We start from the raw sequence: 20,066 nt of genomic DNA, 5'->3' as shown, positions 1-20,066 counted from the left end.
CTTCATCTCTACCAAAAATATAAAATTAGCCGGGCGCGGTGGCACATGCTTGTAATCCCAGCTACCAGGGAGGCTGAGGCAAGAGAATCGTTTGAACCGGGGAGGCAGAGTTTGCAGTGAGCCAAGATCACACCATTGCACTCCAGCCTGGGAATCAAGAGCAAAACTCCATCTCAAAAAAATAAATAAAAAATCAGTCTGCTATCATCAGTAAACAAATAAAATTGTGTTGGATTTTCTCAAATATTTAACTACCAGATTATGGCAAAACTTAAATTAAATTGACCCTGAATTGCTACAAAAATGGCATTTGTGAAATTCCACAAATGTTTGGATACTGTAAGTTTTATGAGCTGTGGACTAATAAATCATTCTATCTATTTCAAAATGTTTAATCTTGCCCTATTAGTCCTGAACTACCTAAGGAGCTACACTTCCAAAATGCAGCTAAAAAAAAGAAAATTTAATCACGGGCATATAAACAATATTATAATAGATAATAGCATCTGCCCAACTAATCAGTGTAATTAATCTGAATTTAATGAAGGATTACTGTCATACAATGACACATAGTTTAGTTCAATTGGATTTTTTTTAAGCTTTCTTAAAATATAATGAAATTTTTTGTGTAATCTTTTTTCTTTTTTTATTGCATTTTAGGTTTTGGGGTACATGTGAAGAACATGCAAGACTGTTGCATAGGTACACACATGGCAGTGTGATTTGCTGCCTTCCTCCCCTTTACCTATATCTGGCATTTCTCCCCATGCTATCTCTCCCCAACTCCCCACCCCCTGCTGTCCCTCCCCTATTTCCCCCCAACTGACCCCAGTGTGTGATGCTCCCCTCCCTGTGTCATTGTGTTCTCATTGTTCAACACCCACCTATGAGTAAGAACATGCGGTGTTTGATTTTCTGTTCTTGTGTCAGTTTGCTGAGAATGATGGTTTCCAGGTTCATCCATGCCCCTACAAAGGATACGAACTCATTGTTTTTTATGGCTGCATAATATTCCATGGTGTATAATGTGCCACATTTTCCCTGTCCAGTCTATCATTGATGGGCATTTGGGTTGGTTCCAGGTCTTTGCTATTGTAAACAGTGCTGCAATGAACATTGGTGTGCATGTGCCCTTATAGTAGAACGATTTATAATCCTTTGGATATATACCCAGTAATGGGATTGCTGGGTCAAATGGAATTTCTATTTCTAGGTCCTTGAGGAAGTGCCACACTGTCTTCCACAATGGTTGAACTAATTTACACTCCCACCAACAGTGTAAAAGCATTCCTATTTCTCCACATCCTCTCCAGCATCTGTTGTCTCCAGATTTTTTAATGATCACCATTCTAACTGGCGTGAGATGTTATCTCAATGTAGTTTTGATATGCATTTCTCTAATGACCGGTGATGATGGACATTTTTTCATATGTTTGTTGGCCTCATGTATGTCTTCTTTTGTAAAGTGTCTGTTCATATTGGATTTTTTTTTTTTAAGACAGTTTCTCACTCTATCACCCAGGCTGCAGTGCAGTGGCACGATCGCAGCTCTCTACATCCTTGACCTCCTGGGATCAACTTATCCTCTCACCTCAGCCTCTCTAGTGGCTGGGATTACAAGTGCGCAGCACCACACCCAGCTACTTTTTGTAGTTTTTGTAGAAATGGGGTTTTGCCATATTGTCCAGGCTGGTCCTGAACTCCTGGGCTCAAGCGATCCTCCTGTCTCAGCCCTCCAAAGTGCTGGGATTATAGGCTTGAGGGCCCAGCCAGGCATGAACACCTGGCCAGCTTTGACTTTTGTTGGAAAAAATTTTTAAGCCTTTGTCAGAAATGGCACAAACAACTGGTGTAGGAATTCAGTCTTTTTAGAGATTCCTCCTTTATAGTCAAAAGGATACAGAAATCAAAGTTAGTTTGCAAAACTGGCCATTAGCAATATTAAAAAACTTTTGCATTATTAATCTCTCATCTTTGTCGATTTTTAGGAAAAATATATATTGCATTATTTTTCATTGTGCTATTTGGTGTTTCACAAACAGCGACTATGTTGTGCATGAGAATTATCTGAACTGTGAAAAATGCAGACTCACAGGTCATATTCTCATATCAAATGCTGATTTGATCCCTGGGGTTTGGATCCAAGCATCTGCATTTTTAACAAACATTATAGATGATTTTTCTCCTAAAGTCTGGGAACCCCTGGTATAAGCGATTTTTAGCTCTTCAGACAGAAGATTTTGAAGGCTAATTACAACGGCTGCTAATTTGTCAATAATTTCTATTTGAACACCAGGCAATTTAAAGACATGAAAAATTCATGGTGAAAAACACAAATAACAGTGCAAAATAAATATTTAATTTACCTATTAGAATTACTAATAATATAATTGCTTTGTAGAAAACCTTTTAAAGCTGAAATTTAAAAAATATATATTTTTTCAAAATTACCAATATAGCTACTATAAAATATGATTACATGCCATGGGCTGAACTGTATCTCGCCAAAATTTGTATGTTGAAACATGCTTCATGGTTATGATTCCTCAATGTGATGGTATTTGCAGGTGGGGCCTTTGGGAGATGATTAGGTTTAGATGAAATCGTGAAGATTGAGCCCTCAGATGGAATTAGTGCCCTTATAAGAAATCTGAGAGTTTACGCTCTTTCTCTCTGTTTCTCCCTCTCTCTCTCTCCCCCTCTCTCTCTCTCTCTCTCTGCCATGTGAGGACACAATGAGAAAGCCACAATCTGCCGGCCAAGAAGGGGGTCCTTACCACAGCCTGGCCATAGTAACCTCCTGATCTTGGACTTGCAGCTTCCAGAGCTGTGAGAAAATTAATTTCTGTTGTTTAAGCCACCTGATTGATGGTACTTTCTCAAATTAAGACACCATATAAGTGCAAGTTTTAAAAATATCAATACATTTAGTTTTATTAATTCCTGTCCCTGCTCATATAACAATGTTCTGTTTTCAAGTTAAAAACAAATTAGACTCTTCCTAATTCAGCATGTTCTAAGAAATACTATTTGACAACGATCAACAAAATTAATTTGCAAAACTTGTTAATAATTTGTCCCCCGTCAAATCACACAGATATAACCTTTTTCAGATACATTGTTCGAAAGTGGTTTTATCAGCTGAATTTTTCATGTTTTACTTCAGATTTTCAATGTTAAGTTTTGTTTATAGAATTATTTGATTAAAATAAAGGATATAATGAATAAGTTATTAACAAAGGTTATAAATAAAGACCTATGCCTATGATGTGCTATAAACAGTGCGTTCAGCTTTACTAGTTAATGCTGCTGTTGTATTTGACCTCACTTCAGTGACCTTTTTTAGTTTACTGTTATTTAAAATTAAGCAAAATCTTTCTTGCGTGAAATTTTCTTGATTAATTACTGCCATAAGGAATTTTCATTCACCTAATTTTTTTTTTTTTTTTTGAGACAGAGTCTCACTTTGTCGCCCCGACTGGGGTAGAGTGGCGGATCTCTGCTCACTGAAACCCCCACCTCCCCGGTTCAAGTGATTCTCCTGCCTCAGCCTCCGGAGTGGCTGGGACAATAGGTGGGCACCACCAAGCCCGGTTAATTTTTGTATTTTTAGTAAAAATGTGATTTCACCATGTGGGCCAGGCTGGTCTCAAACTCCTGACCTCAAATGATCTGCCTGCCTCGGCCTCCCAAAGTGCTGGGATTACAGGCGTAAGCCACTGCGCCTGGTTTCGTTCACCTAATCTTTATTGCCTACTATATTCAAAGCGTTGAGTGTGACACAAGTCATTTAAAATTTAGTCTGGATTCTCAAGAGTTTGTAATATAATGAGGAAAAAACTCCAACAACTTTCTTTTACTCAGATCTGCACGACGTCATTTGCCATCAATGGTTTGGAATATCACTGAAGACCAAGGGCCTCTGACTGCCCAATATTCCAAATACAATAAAATTTGGTTCAAAAAAGATATTAAGAACTTTGGTCAAGCACAGGAGATCTGGGATCTAGCGGCATGTCTTTGGCAATTCACAACCTCTCCCTCTACACCTGTTTCTCCATCTGGAAAGTAAAGGCTTTGGAAAGGACTGACGAAAACTAGCCCTGAAACTCCACGATGCCTTTTCCTGTACAAATATTTGCAAACGATGCTAGAGCTCGAAAAGAGCAACATAGCAGAAACCGTCCAGGCTGATCTGCAGCTCTGCAAACTGAGCAGCCAACCAACTTCACGGCTCAGAAACGTTTGGCCTCTGGGCATTGTGACTTTCTCCCCAGGTAAAAGTCTTTTTTCTTTTGTCTCCTTTTTTTCTTCCTCCCTGCTTTGCCGCGTGGGATCACCATTCCTCGGGGCAGCTCGCGAACGCCCGGGAGGCGAGTGGGAAACACCCGCGCCGACACCCCTCCTCCTCCTCGTGCTCTCCTCCTTCCCACAGAAAAATGCGTTTCTAGGCAACGGCAGGCGGCGCGTCACTTCCTGCCATTTAAACTCAGGTCCCCACCCCTCTCAGCCCCTTCTCGCTTCCACCCCCTCCCCCTTGGTCGTGGGCCTCATTCACGCTTCCCTGGGCTTGGGGAGGGGGCGGAGGCCCGGAGTGACAAGCGGCCCCGGCTCCTGTGGGCGCCGCACACCTGTTGTTTGCAGCAGCCCGCAACCCGCACTGCCGCTCTCGGAGGGCGGGGAAGCGGCAGCTGCGGAGCCGACCCGGCAGGTGGCCGCGGGCGGGGCAGGCCAGCGAAAGTGCGCGGGGACCCGACCACCGCGGGGCCGGGACGCGATGGCGGCGGCGGAGCCCGCGAGCTCCGGCCAGCAGGCACCGCCAGGGCAGGGGCAGGGCCAGCGGCCGCAGCCGCAGCCTCCGCAGGCGCAAGCCTCCCAGCCGCCGTCGCAGCAGCAGCTTGGGGGCGCTGGGGGCGGCAGCAGCAGGCACGAGAAGAGCCTGGGGCTGCTCACCACCAAGTTCGTGTCGCTGTTGCAGGAGGCCAAGGACGGCGTTCTGGATCTCAAAGCGGTGAGCTCGGGAGGCGGGGACGGGGGCGGACTTCGGAACCCGTTGCCCCCGGGGAAGCCCAGCCCCTCGCGGCGTGGGTCTGGCGGCGTGGTGTGGACGCGCCCTGCGGGGATCCGGGACCTGGCGATCCGAGGACCATGTGGCCTGCGCCCTGGTCCTGGACGCCGGGATGGGGGAGGGACGAGGGACCAGGATGGCCCCGAGCGGACGCGTAACCAATGGGGCCCGGCGCCACGCTGGACTCTCGACAAAGAGCCCTGCACCTCGAGCGCGCCCGCGTGGCTTCTGTCTCCGGGCGCAGGGACCTGAGGGCGAACGAGTGTCTGTTGCTCCGCGTCCACCTGTGACAGAGGCTCAGGGGGTAACGGGCTCCGCTTTGCCCGGAGAAACTGTGGATATCGATTTTGCTGTTAAGAATTGATGGTTTTAATAGGCGATTCCAGTTGGAACCATGTTCCTTTAGTTTAAATAAAAAGGAGGAAAAACAGAATCCAGTCTGCCATCTCTACCGGATGAAAGGGGGAAAAAAATTACTTCTTTCCATGCCCCTCCCCGATAAAATAATAATGCTAATAAAAAAATTTCCTTGTGCACTTCATCACCCTGATAGGAGGGATATTTGATTTGTGACTTCATTTGGCATGTGTCATGAGTTTTCTAAAAGTGAGATCTGCTATCACACGAAAAGGGGGTATTTTACAGCTTTTCTCTCAAAGAGGTGGAAGTGCTCAGTAAACTCTCTCCCTGCCTCGTCCTTTACTGCCTTCAGATTTTTCAAACAGGAGCAAGCATTAAAAGCTGTTCTGTCATATAGAATGACAACCGATCTAGGCAGGATTTGGAAGAATTCAACATCGCTCAGAATAAAGAGAATGCGATCACTCTGTGCGCCAAGTTTAAGTAAGAGCCAAAGTTTTAGAAACAAACAAAAAATACTAACTGGTCAGTAATCACTGCAAACCCCCTTTGCTCCCTAAATGTGGCCTTACTTGGAGGATTGACACCAGCATCCGGGGAGTGCCTGGACCACCTTACCTGGCTTCAGAGTGTCACTGCATCCTCCAGGCTCTGCATAAAGCAGTGGCATCTCCCTGAATGTAAGGACCAGGCTTGCAAGAGCCAGCTCTCCCTCTCATCTGCTAGGGGCCCTCCTCTAGTGTAGCCCAAGGGGAAGTAGATCTTTCAATGCCTTCTGCTTTCCCTGGATGTAGTTGGTGTTCAGTCAGTGATTGTTGAATTGAATTATCTAAATTTTGTTAACTTCACGCAAGTGAGGCACGCTGTATATATTTTGTATTTTGGTAAGTAATTTCTCCTATTTTCTTTTTGAAATGTTATTCCTGGAATTTTTTCCCACTTCTGGAAGTTCCTTGATCTCTTTTCCACCACAGGCCCTTCTTCCTTTCTCTCCCTGAAAGTGATTTATGGCATATGTAGTATTTAAATTTTAGTGAATTAAAATGGACTCTGCTTAAAGAATTTCAGAAAATCATGAAGTTGTCAGAGAAAGCCAGAGATGTTACAAAGCACAAGTTGCAAACTGCTGTTCAAAATCTAGAAATTCAACTGTAGCCTGTGACTTTAGTGTAAGAAAATCAGGGAAGTTTGGGGTTTTCCAGATAAAACTAAACTCTGATGGCCAGATTTTGTGGGCTTCTCCCTCAACTTGCCTCAGCGTATGGTGGAACTTTGCCCTTTCTTGACTTGAAATTCTTTAGCTTCCTCCTGTTTCATCTGTGGTCATATAATTGCCCACAGAAGTCACAGAGGCAGTGAGTAGGATGTACAGTTTGATATTTCATAACAATAATTGCTTAATTCATTCTGGAACTTTCCTGAAAATTCAAAGGCTTCTACAATAACACTATGTTTCATTATATTATGACTTTATACTCCTAGAAAAGAGTTTGAATGTCATTAGTTTTCATATATATGAAAAAATATACATTTTAAGTATTTTACATATATTATTTACACGTATAATCTTATATATGTAAAATTTTACATTGAAATCTTTCCAATTATATTTCTTATTGTATATCATTGTAAAAGATCATTGAGACTTTTATTTTTTGAGACTGAGTCTCGCTCTGTTGCCCAAGTGGGAATGCAGTGGTGTGATCTCTGCTCACTGCAACCTCTGCCTTCCAGGTTCAAGCAATTCTCCTGTCTCAGCCTCCCATGTACCTGGGATTTTAGGTGCCCGCCACCACGCCTGGCTAATTTTTGTATTTTTAGGAGAGATGAAGTTTCACCATATTGGCCAGGCCGGTCTCAAACTCCCAACATCAAATGATCCGCCCGCCTCAGCCTCCTAAAGTGCTGGGATTACAGGTGTGAGCCACTGTACCTGGCCCATGAAGACATTTTTGATAATACGTATTAAAGATGGACTGACACTAACAATTAGAATTTTCCTCTAATTTGAAATTATAAACACACATTTTCTTTTTCTTATATTCTTACTTTGGTGGGGGCATATTTCAGCATAATTTTTTTGAAACTTTTATAGACTTGACATTTTAAAAGCAGTTGAAGAAACATATATATATATATACACACACACACATACATACATATACATATATATATGGTTTTTTGATTTTGTTTATTTTTTGAGACAGGGTCTCATTCTGTCACCCAGGCTGGAGTGCAGTGGTACAGTCTCAGCTCACTGCAACCTCTGCTTCCCAGAATCAAACAATTCTCCTGCCTCAGCATCCCAAGTAGCTGGGACTACAGATGTGCATCATTACACCTGACTTATTTTTGTATTTTTAGTAGAAACAGAGTTTTGCCATGTTGCCCAGGCTGGTCTTGAACTCCTGAGTTCAAAGCTATCTGCCTACCTCCATCTCCCAAAGTGCTAGAATTACAGGCATGAGCCACCATGCCTGGCCTTGAAGAAACAGTTTTTGAATATTTCAAATAATAAAAAATTATATCAAACTTCAAATATAATATCCAAATATTTTGGGCATCATGAAGTATCCTAGACCACATAGATGTGATTTCTTTTCTAATTTATACTGCTGGAGAATAAGGGAGTAAGGCTGTAACTTAGTGGCACATTTCTTCTCAATAATATAACTAATTGAAAACATGGCTCGACACAGAAAATCAATTTTAATAAAGCTGTTGTAGTATAATGAGATGTCAACCACCATCTGCGGAGGTCTGTCCTGCAGACTCTGACACAGCAACAGATGAATAAATGCACTCTCATACCTGGTTCAGTGATTCAAGTGGGCTAAGGATGGTCGTTGGCTGCTTTTTTTTTTTTTTTTTTTTTGAGATGGGGTCTCACTCTGTTGTCCCAGCTGGAGTGCAGTAGTGCAGTCTCAGTACCTGGCTAATTTTTGTATTTTTAGTAGAGACAGGATTTCACTGTCTTGGCCAGGCTGGTCTTGAACTCCCAATGTCATGATCCACTGGACTTAGCCTCCCAAAGTGCTAGGATTATAGGCGTGAGCCACAGTGCCTGGCCCGTCTTCAGCTGCTTTCACAGGGTGAACCATGCCAATCGACCAAGACTCCCTCTCCATCATTACATTTATTCAATCAGATTTTATAACGGAGGTTCTAAGTTAACACACCAGTGGATAATTAACATGGTTAAAAGAGTGGTTTTAGGAATGATAAAAGCTTTAGGTTCCAGGAGTAAAATAGTTAATAGTTCCCAGAGTACTCTGTTAATAGTTCCCAGAATAAAAACTATTAACAGGTAATTCCCCTTTGATCTCCCCTGAGATGGCCATCCAGCACAAAATTTGCATGAGTAAACAGAGTAGAGACAAAGGGATGTGGGGTAAACAGACTTAAACTGGGAAAGAGTCTTAATGTCCCTATCTTCTCCCTGTTTTAAAGGACCAGCTGCCTTCAACCTGTCCCAGCAAAACCTTTTGGCCTTCCAAAAGGTTTGAGACCTTTTGAAATCTATAACTTTCCCTAATATTTTCCATAGTATTTTGCCAGCCACGCTGAGTGAATCTCAACAGCATAACTTAACAATTAGGAGGCAATAGAAATCCACTGAAAATGATTTGAGAAAAGTTTATACATTATCTCTGCAGCTTCACCCACACCATATAGTCTCATTTACAGTAGTGGAGGTGGGCTAGTATTTCTTTACTCCAGTGAGAGAAGAAATTATATCATGGTTATTTCAAGCTATGTGGTTTGCCAGTTTATGCTGTTAAAAGGTAATATATATCAAGAGCTTACTGTAGCCAATACATTTTCTGCAGAATAGCCCCATTTCACAGCTTAGAAACTGCTAGTTAAGTAGGCCAAGATAGGTTAGATAACTTGCCCAGTGTTATACAGTAGAAAGCAAGAGCTAGGATTTGAAACTAGACCATTTGTTGTTATTCTCTATGTTATGCTGCTTTTCAGTAGTCTTCAAAAATAAATGTACGTAGGTTGGTTTCCGTTTGTGTAAGGGCATGGAAAAATGCAGGATTATTCTTACTCTTCTGCCCATTGGAAAAGAGGGAGGTACTGTGCTCCTGCATTGAAAATGAGGGTATTGGTGGCCAATTCTATATTATTGCACAAATTAAACTAGGATTCCACTTACTCACAGTTAAGAATTTGAACAACTGTTAAGACAGTCATGACTAGTATCTATGTTGTTTTGAAAATTCCTATTAAATGTAAGAACTAAATTTCTACATTTTGACATTTTGGTGTCACCTTGAACTTTTTTAAGCATGACAAAGATTGCTTATCTCCTTTATTATGATTGTTTAACTTACAAATTACCTGAATAACACCTGAGTTAATGTGATAAAGTATTTATGGTGCTTCTTATCTGACAGGTTCCTGATGCATACCCACTTATGATAGCCTGATTTAGATATATCCTGCAATAAATAAATAATTTAAGACCTTAGTTTGTAATACCAGGCAAACATTTTAAGGTAGAATTAGCCTAAGGAGAGATATGTGGGTAGGACAGCCAGAACTTTAGTGCCTGCTTACAAATTCTTGGGACACCTCCACTCCTGGGTGTATACCCGAAGAATTGAAAGTAGGGTCTGTAGGCCAGGCATGGTGGCCCACACTTGTAATCCCAGCACTTTGGGAGGCCAAGGCGGGTGGATTTCTTGAGGTCAGGAGTTTAAGCCCAGCCTGACCAACATGGAGAAACCCCATCTCTACTAAAAATACAAAATTAGCAAGGCATGTGGTGCATGCCTGTAATCCCAGCTACTTGGGAGGCTGAGGCAGGAGAATTGCTTGAACCTGGGAGGTGGAGGTTGCGGTGAGCCGAGATCATGCCATTGAACTCCAGCCTGGGCAACAAGAGCAAAACTCAATCACACACACACACACACACACACACACACACACACAGAGCAGGGTCTCAAAAAGGTAGGTATACACCTGTGTTCATAACAGCAGCACTCATAATAGCCAAAATGTGCATGCAGTCCCAATATCCATCAATAGATGAGTAGCTTAATAAAATGTGGTATATATACAATGGAATATTCTTCAGGGTTAGAAAGAAAGAAAATGCTGACATATGCTACAACATGATGAACTTTGAGGACATAAAGCTGGTGAAATAACCCTGTCACAAAAAGACAAATACTGTATGATTCCATTTATATGAAGTACCTAGAGTAGTCAGATTCATAGAGGCAGAAAGTAGAAGAGTAAGTACCAGGTGTTGAGGGAAGAGAGAATGGAATTTGTTGCTTAATGGATGTTATACATTGAAATATGTCCCCCAAAATTCGTATGTTGAAGGTCTTCCATACCTCAGAATGTGACTGTATTTGGAGATAGGGCCTTTGAAAGATAATTAAGCTAAAATTAAGCCATAACCTGATCAAATCTGACTGGGTCCTTATGAGAAAGGGGACATTTGTACATACAAAGAGACACCACAGACGCTGCCACCCAGAGGAAAGACCATGTGAAGACACAGCAAGAAGGCAACTATCTGTAAGCAAGGAGTGAGGCCTCTGAAGAAACCGAATGGGCCAATGCCTTGATCTTGGACTTCTACCTTCCAGACTTGTGAGAAAATAAATTTCTATTGTTTAAACCACCCAGCCTGTGGCACTTTGTTTCGGCAGCCCTAGCAAACTAATACAATGTGTAGAAAGTTTTAGGTTTGCAGGATGAAGTGTTCTGATTATTGTTTGTCCAACGTTGAGAATGTATCTAATACTAAACTGTACACTTAAAATGATTAAGATGATAAATTTGATGTTTTATGTATTTTGCCACAAACTATCAACAATGAGATACCATTGCATATTTATTAGAATGGTGAAAATCCAAAAGACTGACAACACTAAAAGCTAGCAAGGATGTGGAGCAACAGGAACTGTCATTCATTGATGATGAAGATGCAAAACGGTATAGCCACTTGGGAATACAACTTGACAGTTTCTTAGAAAACTAAATATACTCTTACCATACAATCCAGTAATTGTGTTCCATGGTATTAGCCAAAAGAGTTGGAAACTCATGACTACACAGAAACCTACACATGGATATTCATAGCAGCTTAATTCATAATTGCTAAAACTTGGGAAGCAACCAAGTTATTCTTCAGTAGGTAAATGTATAAATGTTGTACATCCAGACAATGTAATATTATTCATGAAAAGATATGGAGGAACTTTAAATGCATATTACTAAGTGAAAGAAGCCAATCTGAAAAGGCTATGAACTGTGTGATTCCAGCTATATGACATTCTGAAAAAGGCAAAACTAAGAAGACAGTAAAATATCAGTGGTTGCCAGAGGCTAGAGGGAAGGGAGGATGAATAGATGGAACACAGACTATTTTTAGGGTAGTGAAGATATTCTGTGTGGTACCATAATGATGTGTTGAGATTCCCTCGGGGTGGCCGGCAAAATATTAAAGAAAGATTAGGGAAAGTTATAGATTAGTCTCAAAACTTTTGGAAGTCAGAAAGGTTTTATTGGGGCAGACTGAAGGCAGCCGGCTCATTTACAGTAGATAGGAAAGAGATAGAGATGATAAAAGGTTTCCCAGTTTAAGTCTGTTTACCTTACATCCCTTTGTCTCTACTCTGTTTACTCATGTAAACTTTGTGCTGGATGGTCCTCTGGGGTGGGGGGAAGGAGATCAAAGGGGAATTACCTGTTAACAGTGTTTACTCTGGGCCCCAGAACCTAAAGCTTTGATCATTTATAAAACCACTCTTTTAACCTTGTTAATTATCCGCAAATGTGTTAACTTAGAACCTCTGTTGTAAAATCTGACTGAATAAATGTAATGATGGAGAGGGAGTCTTGGTTGGTTGGTAGCATTTCGCCCTCTGAAAGCAGCCAACGACCTTCCCTAGCCCACTTGAATCATTGTACAGTGTGAGAGTGCATTCATTCATCCGTCATTGGGTCAGGATCTGCAGGCCAGACATCCAGAGGTGGTGGTTGATGTCTCAATGATGAATACATGTCATTATGCATTTGTCAAAACTCACAGTGTAAAACAGCAAGAGTTAACCCTAATGTAAACTATGGATTTTGGATGATAATCACGTGTAGGTTCATCAATGGTAACAAATGTACCACTCTGGTGCAGGACATTAATACTGGGGAAGGTTGTGCATGAGTGGGGGCCGGGGCATATGGGAGCTTTCTGTACATTTTGGTCAATATCAGTGTGAATTTAAAACTGCTTAAAAATACAAAGCCGGCTGGGCACGGTGGCTCACGCCTGTAATCCCAGCACTTTGGGAGGCCAGGGCGGGTGGATCACGAGGTCAAGAGATGGAGACCATCCTGGTCAACATGGTGAAACCCGTCTCTACTAAAAATACAAAAAATTAGCTGGGCATGGTGGTGTGTGCCTGTAATCCCAGCTACTCAGGAGGCTGAGGCAGGAGAATTGCTTGAACCCAGGAGGCCGAGGTTGCGGTGAGCCGAGATCGTGACATTGCACTCCAGCCTGGTGTCTGGCAACAGAGCAAGACTCTATTAAAAATATATATATATATATATATATATATATATATATATATATAAATTACTATTACTAAGTGACTGGCAGTATGCCAGGTACTTTCCTGTGTTAGTTCATATTTAATACTCATAGCAAAACTATAAAGGAGATATTACATCTCCATTTTGCTGATTAGGAAATCAAAGCATAATGAAGTTAAATGGCTTACCTGATATCCACAGTAAATGAAATACAAACCCCAGTAGTCTAATGCCAGAATTGATGTCATGAACCAACATGGTAAGCAAATGGTATACCTACCTCTGAAGTTTGGTGGTTTTTTTTTAATGAGATGGGAGTCTTGCTCTGTCACCCAGGCTGGAGTGCAGTGGTGCCATCTTGGCTCACTACAACTTCTGCCTTCCAGCTCTCACCACCTCAATTCTCCCACCTCAGCTTCCTGAGTAGCTGGGATTAGAGGTATATGCCACCATGCCCGGTTAATTTTTTTTTTTTTTTTTTTTAGTAGAGATGGGGTTTCACTATGTTAACCAGGCTGGTCTCAAACCCTTGACCTTAAATGATCTGCCTGCCTTGGCCTCCCAAAGTGCTGAGATTACAGGTGTGAACCACTGCTCCCAGCCCTGAAGTTTTGGCATGATTTGAAAAAACAACTTGAAAAGAGAAAAAAAAAAGTCAGCCATCTCATTTTTCTAGTTCTGGACAAGATAAATTGACTTAAACCTTAAGACACCAGTTCTGAGATTTGGTCCTGATCCTGCCACTTCCCATCAATGAGCATGGCCATGATATGCTTGGATGAGATATCTATTGATGTGGTTACACATATATTTGTCTGGGTATGTACACTGTATTATGCCATTTCTTTAGTATGATAAGTATTGGTATTTTAAAAAATGCTTCTTATAAATATATTGTCTTCTATTTGTATTTTTAAATTGATAGATAAAATTGTATATATTTATCATATACTATATGATGTGTTGAAGGATATATACACTGGAGAATAAATCTAGCTAATTGACATATGGATTACCTTACATATTTACAATTTTTGTGGTGAGAACATTTAACGTCCAGCATTTTTCTTAGCATAATATAGGCTGGTACAAAAGTAATTGTGGTTTTTGCAATTTATCGCAAAAAAACACAATTACTTTTGCACCAGCCTAATACAGTATGTTACGAACTGCACTCACCATGTTTTACAGTAAATTGCTTGACCTTCTTCCTCCTGTCTTAATTGAAATTTTGTATCTTTTGACCAATACCTCCCCAACCACTCCTCCCTGCCCCACCCCAGTCCCAGGTAACCATCATTCTACTCTCTACTTCTGTGAGATCAACATTTTCACATTCCACATTTGAGTGAGATTATGGGATGTTTCTCTTTCTGTGCCTGATTTAGTTTGTTTAACATAATGTCCTCTAGGTTCATCCATGTTGTTGCAAATGAATTTTCAGATTTTTTTTAAGAGCTTAATAGTGGTCCATTGTGTATACAGGCATACCTTGGAGATATAGTGGGTTTAGTTCCAAACCACCACATAAGACGAATATTGCAATAAAATGAGTCCCACAGATTTTTTTTGTTTCCCAGTGCATAGAAAAGTTATGTTTACACTATACTTAGTCTGTTAAGTATGCGGTAATAGCATGTCTTAAAAAGAAGCGTACATTAGAAAATCCTTTATTGTTTAAAAATGGTAGCGATCATCTGAGCCTGCATTAAGTCAGAATAATTTTGATGACAGAGGTCTTGCCTTATTGTTGATGGCTGCTGACCAATCAGGGTATGGTTGCTAAAGATTGGGGTGACTGTGGCAATTTTTTAAAAGAAGACAAAAATGAAGTTTGCAACATCAGTTGACTCTTCCTTTCACAAAAGATTTCTTTGTAGCATGTGATGCTATTTGATAGCATTTTACCCACATTAGAACTTCCTTCAGAATTGGAACCTTCTTGTGCTTTATCAACTAAATTCATGAAATATTTAAAATCCTCTGTTGTCATTTCAACAGTGTTCACAGCATCTTCACTAGGAGTAAATTTAATCTCAAGAAACCACTTCCTTTGCCCATCCGTAACAGGCAAGTACTCATCTATTAAAATTTTATCATGAGATTGCAGCAGTTCAGTCACATCTTCAGGCTTCACTTCTAATTCTAGTTCTTTTGCCTTTTTTCTCTTTTAACTGCATCTTTAGTTTCCTTCCCTCCACTGAAGTCCTAAACCCCTCAAAGTCACTCATGAGGGTTGGAATCAACTTCTTCCAAACTTCTATTAATGTGAATATTTTTACCTCCTCCCATGAATTATGAATGTTCATAATGGTATCTAGAATGGTGAATCCTTTCCAGAAAGCTTTATTTTGTCCAGATCCATCAGAGGAATCAGTATCTATGGCAGCTATAGGTTTACAAACTTTGTTTCAAAAGAAGACTTCAAAGTCAGAATTACTCCTTCATTCATGGGCTGCAGAATGAAGGTTGTATTAGCAGGCATGAAAACATTAATTTATTTGTTCATCTCTGTCAAACCTCTTGGGTGACCAGGCACATTGTCAAAGAGCGGTAATATTTTGAAAGCAATAGTTTTTTCTGAGCAGGTCTTAACAGCAGGTTTAAAATATTCAGTAAACCATGTTGTAAACAGATATACTGTCATCCAGGATTTGTTGTTCCATTTAAAAAGCACAGGCAGAGGAGATTTAATAACAATCTTAAGGGCCATATGATTTTTTGGAATGCTAAATGGACATTGGCTTCAACTTAAAGTCACCAACTACATTCAACCCTAACAAGAGACTCAGCCTGTCCTTTGGAGCTTAGAAGCCATGCATATGTATGAAAGTTCTATATGCCATCTTCTTCCAATAGAAGGCCTTTTTTTCTACATTGAAATCTGTGGTTTAGTCTAACCACTTCATCAATAATCTTAGCTAGATCTTCTAGATAACTTGCTACAGCTTCTACATCACCACTTGTGGTTTCATTGTGCACATTTATGTTATGGAAATGGCTTCCTTAAACCTCATGAACCAACCTCTGCTAGTTTCCAACTTATCTTCTTCGGCTTTCTCATCTCTCTCAGCCTTCATAGAATTGAAAAGAGTCAGAGCCTCCCTCTGGATTAGGCTTTGGCTTACAGGAATGTTGTGGCTGGTTTTGTCTTCTATTCAGACCACTCAAACTTTCTCCATATCAGCAATAAGCCTTTTTCACGTTCTTATCATTTATGTGTTCACTGGAGTAGCACTTTTAAGTTTCCTCAAGAACTTTTCCTTGCATCTATAACTTGGCTAAGTATTTACTTCAGTAGGTCTCACTGTTGGCCTATCTTGGCTTCTGATGTGCCTTCTTTACTAAACTTAATCACATCCAGCTTTTGATTTAAAATGGAAGACATATGACTCTTCCTTTTACTTGGACACTTAGAGGCCATTATAGGGTTATTCATTGGCCTATTTCAATATTGTTTTGTCCGAGGGAATAAGGAGGCACATAGAGACAGAGAGAGACAGGAGAATAGCTGGTCAGTGGAGCAGTCGCAAGATATACATTTATTGAATTAGTTCATAGTCTTATGTGGGTACAGTTTCTGGTACCCCAAAACAGTTACAATAGTAACATCAAAGATCACTAATCAAAATCACAATAACAGATATAATGAAAAGGTTTGAGATATTGTAAGAATTAGCAAAATGTGATACAGAGACATGAAATGAACACATGCTGTAGGAAAAATGGTGCCAATAAACTTGCTTGATGCAGGGTTGCCACAAAGCTTCAATTGGTAAAAAACACAGTACCTATTAGCCCCGAAAAAGAGAAGAGTAATAAAAGGAGATATGTCTGTATATACCACATTTTCTTTATCTACTCATCCAGTGATGGATATTTTAAGTTGATTCCACATCTTGGCTACTCTGAATAACGCTGTAGTGAACACAGGAGTGCAGCTATCTCCTTGAATTCGTTTTCCTTGGATATATATTCAGCAGTGGGATTGCTGGGTCACATGGTAGTTCTAATTTTAGTTTTTAAACAGCCTCCATACTGTTTTCCATAATGGCCCTGCTTATTTCCCTTCCTACCTCCAGTATTCAACGGCTCCATTTTCTTCATATCCTTGCTAATACTTGTTATATTTTGTCTTTGATAATAGCCATTCTCACAGGTATGAGGTGATACCTCATTGTGGTTTTAATTTTCATTTTCCTGATTATTAGTGATATTAAACATTTTTTTCATATACATATTGGCTTACTGTATGTCTTCTTTTGAGAAATGTGTAAAACAAGTTCATAAATTCATAAAACAAGTTTTTTGACCTACAAAAAGACAGACACACAATAATAGTGGCAGACTTCAGCACCCCACTAGCAGTGTTAGATCACTGAAGAAGAAAAATTGAGGAGTGGGGGCTCCTCCCTAACTCATTCTATAAAGCCAGCATCATTCTGATTCCAAAGTCTGGCAGAGACATAATGAAAAAAGAAAATTTCAGCCCAATATCTCTGATGAACATAAATGCAAAAAATTTTAACAAACTACTAGCAAACCAAATCCAAAAGGACATCAAAAAGCTAATCCACCATGATCAAGTAAGCTCTATTCCTGGGATGCTAGGTTGGTTCCACATATGAAAATCAGTAAATGTGATTTATCACATAGACAGAATTAAAAGCAAAAACTATACGATTATCTCAATAGACACAGAAAAAAGCTTTCCAGAAAATCCAACATCCCTTTATGGTAAAAACCATCGACAGATTAGGCATCAAAGGAACATGCCTCAAAATAATAAGAACCATCTATGACAGACTCACAGCCAACATCATACTGAATGGGCAAAAGCTGGAACCATTCCCCTTGAGAACTGGAACAAGACAAGGATGCCCACTGTCACCCCTCCTTTTTAACAAAGTAGTAGAAGTCCTAGCCAGAGAAATCAGGCAAGGGAAAGAAATACAAGGCATCCAAATAAGAAAAGAAGTCAAGAGTATTTCTCTTTGCTGATGATATGATTCTATACCTAGAAAGCCCTAAAGACTGCCAAAAAGCTCCTAATACTGATAAATGACTTCAGCAAAGTTTCAGGATTCAAAAATCAATGCAAAAAAAAATTAGTACACCAATAACATTCAAGCTAAGACTCAAGAACACAATCCTGTTTACAATTGCCACAAAAAAATTCAAGTACCTAGGAATACAGTTAATCAACAACATGAAAGATCTTCACAAGGAGAACAATAAAACACTGGTGAGAGACATCAGAGATGACACAGATGAATGGAAAAACATTTCATGCTCATGGACTGGAACAGTCAATATCTTTAAAATAGCTCTGCTACCTAAGACAATTTACAGATTCAACGCTATTCTTATCAAACTACCAATGTCACAGAATTACCAAAAACTACTCTAAGATGTATATGGAACCAAGAAAAGGCCCAAATAACAACCTTATGCATCACATTACCTGCCTTCAAACTATGCTATACTATAAGGCCACAGTAATCAAAACAGCATGGTACTGGTACAAAAACAGACACATAGACCAATGGAACAGAATAGAGAACCCAGAAATAAGGCTGCACACTACACCCATCTGATTTTCAACAATTTCAACAAAAAAAGCAATTGGGAAAGGATTCCCTGTTCAATAAATAGTGCTGGGATAACTGGCTATTCATATGCCAAAGAATGAAACTGGACCCCTACCTTTCACCCTATAAAAAAATTAAGATGGATTAAAGACTTAATGTAAGATGTCAAACTATAAAAAATCTAGAAGAAAACCTAGGAAATACCCCTTCTCAATATTGGTCTTGGCAAAGAATTTTTAGCTACATCCCCAAAAGCAATAGCAACAAAAACAAAAATTGACAAGTGGGACCTAATTAAACTAAAGATCTTCTGCACAGCAAAAGAAACATTAGCCTACAGAGTAAACAGACAACCTACAGAATGAGAGAAAATGTTTGCTAACTATGCATCTGACGAGGTCAGATCTATAAGGAATCTATAAGGAACTCTCAAATCAGCAAGTAAAAAACAATAACCCCATTGCAAAATGGGAAAGGTGGGAGGCAGAGGTTGCAGTGACCCAAGATTGCATGACTACACCCCAACCTGGGCAACAGGGCAAGACCATGTCTCAAAAAAAAGTGGGGGTGGGGAGGATATTAACAGACATGTCTCAAAAGAAGATATACAAGTGGCCAACAAACATGAAAAAAATGCTTATGATCACTTATCATCAGAGAGATGCAAATTAAAACCACAGTGAGATACTGTCTCACACTAGCCAGAACAGCTGTTATTAAAAAGTCAGATAACATACTGGCAAGGCTGTGGAGAAAATGTAATATTTATACTCTGCTGGTGGGAATGTAAATTAGTTCAGCCACTGTGGAAAGCTGTTTGGAGATTTCTCAAAGAACTAAGAATTGAACTACCATTCAACCCAGCAATCCCATTACTGGGTATGTACCCAGAAGAAAATAAATCCTTCTACCAAAAAGACACATGTGCTCACATCTTCATTGCAGCTTTTTTTCACAGTAGCAGAGACATGGAACCAACCTAGGTGCCCATCAAGGGTGGCCTGGATAAAGAAAATGTGGTATGTATATGGCATAGAATACTACACAGACATAAAAAGAATGAAATTATGTCCTTTGTAGCAACATGGATACAGCTAGAGGCCATAATCCTAAGTGAATTAACACAGGAACAGAAAACCAAATATGGCATGTTCTTACTTACAAGTGGGAGCTAAACACTGAGTACATATGGACATAAAGATGGGGCTAATAGACACTATATACTACCTGAGAAGAGAAGCAGGGAAGGGAGTGTGGATTGAAACAAACACCAGTTGGGTATCATGGTCACTGGGTATCATGGTACAGGATCTGTACCCCAAACCTCAGCATCATGTACCAGTGTCGCAAACCTGCACATGTATCCCCTCTATCTAAAATAAAAGTTGAAATTCAAAACAAACAAAAACAGAAAACAACTCAGTTTTGTTTATCTAGCCTCTATTTCATTTATTCCTGCCCCAATCATTATTATTTTCTTTTTTTTTTTT

At 40.1% G+C, this 20,066-nt stretch overlaps 1 protein-coding gene across 2 annotated transcripts in view; it reads left to right on the top strand.

Moving 5' to 3' along the window:
• The first annotated feature begins 4,417 nt into the window (after positions 1-4,417).
• The window catches only part of E2F5 (E2F transcription factor 5), a 45,214-nt gene continuing 29,565 nt past the window's right edge, over positions 4,418-20,066 (top strand). For both annotated transcript variants that reach the window (XM_017521813.2, XM_017521812.2), the window contains exon 1: positions 4,418-5,011. In XM_017521813.2, coding sequence (XP_017377302.1) covers positions 4,778-5,011 — 234 coding nt within the window. In that variant the 5' untranslated portion in view covers positions 4,418-4,777. The remainder of the gene's footprint in view (positions 5,012-20,066) is intronic.

The sequence above is a fragment of the Cebus imitator genome, unplaced genomic scaffold (genome assembly GCF_001604975.1).
Source record: "Cebus imitator isolate Cc_AM_T3 unplaced genomic scaffold, Cebus_imitator-1.0 Scaffold22, whole genome shotgun sequence".
NCBI classification, from domain to species: domain Eukaryota; kingdom Metazoa; phylum Chordata; class Mammalia; order Primates; family Cebidae; genus Cebus; species Cebus imitator.
This window is presented reverse-complemented; position numbering and strand designations above follow the sequence as displayed.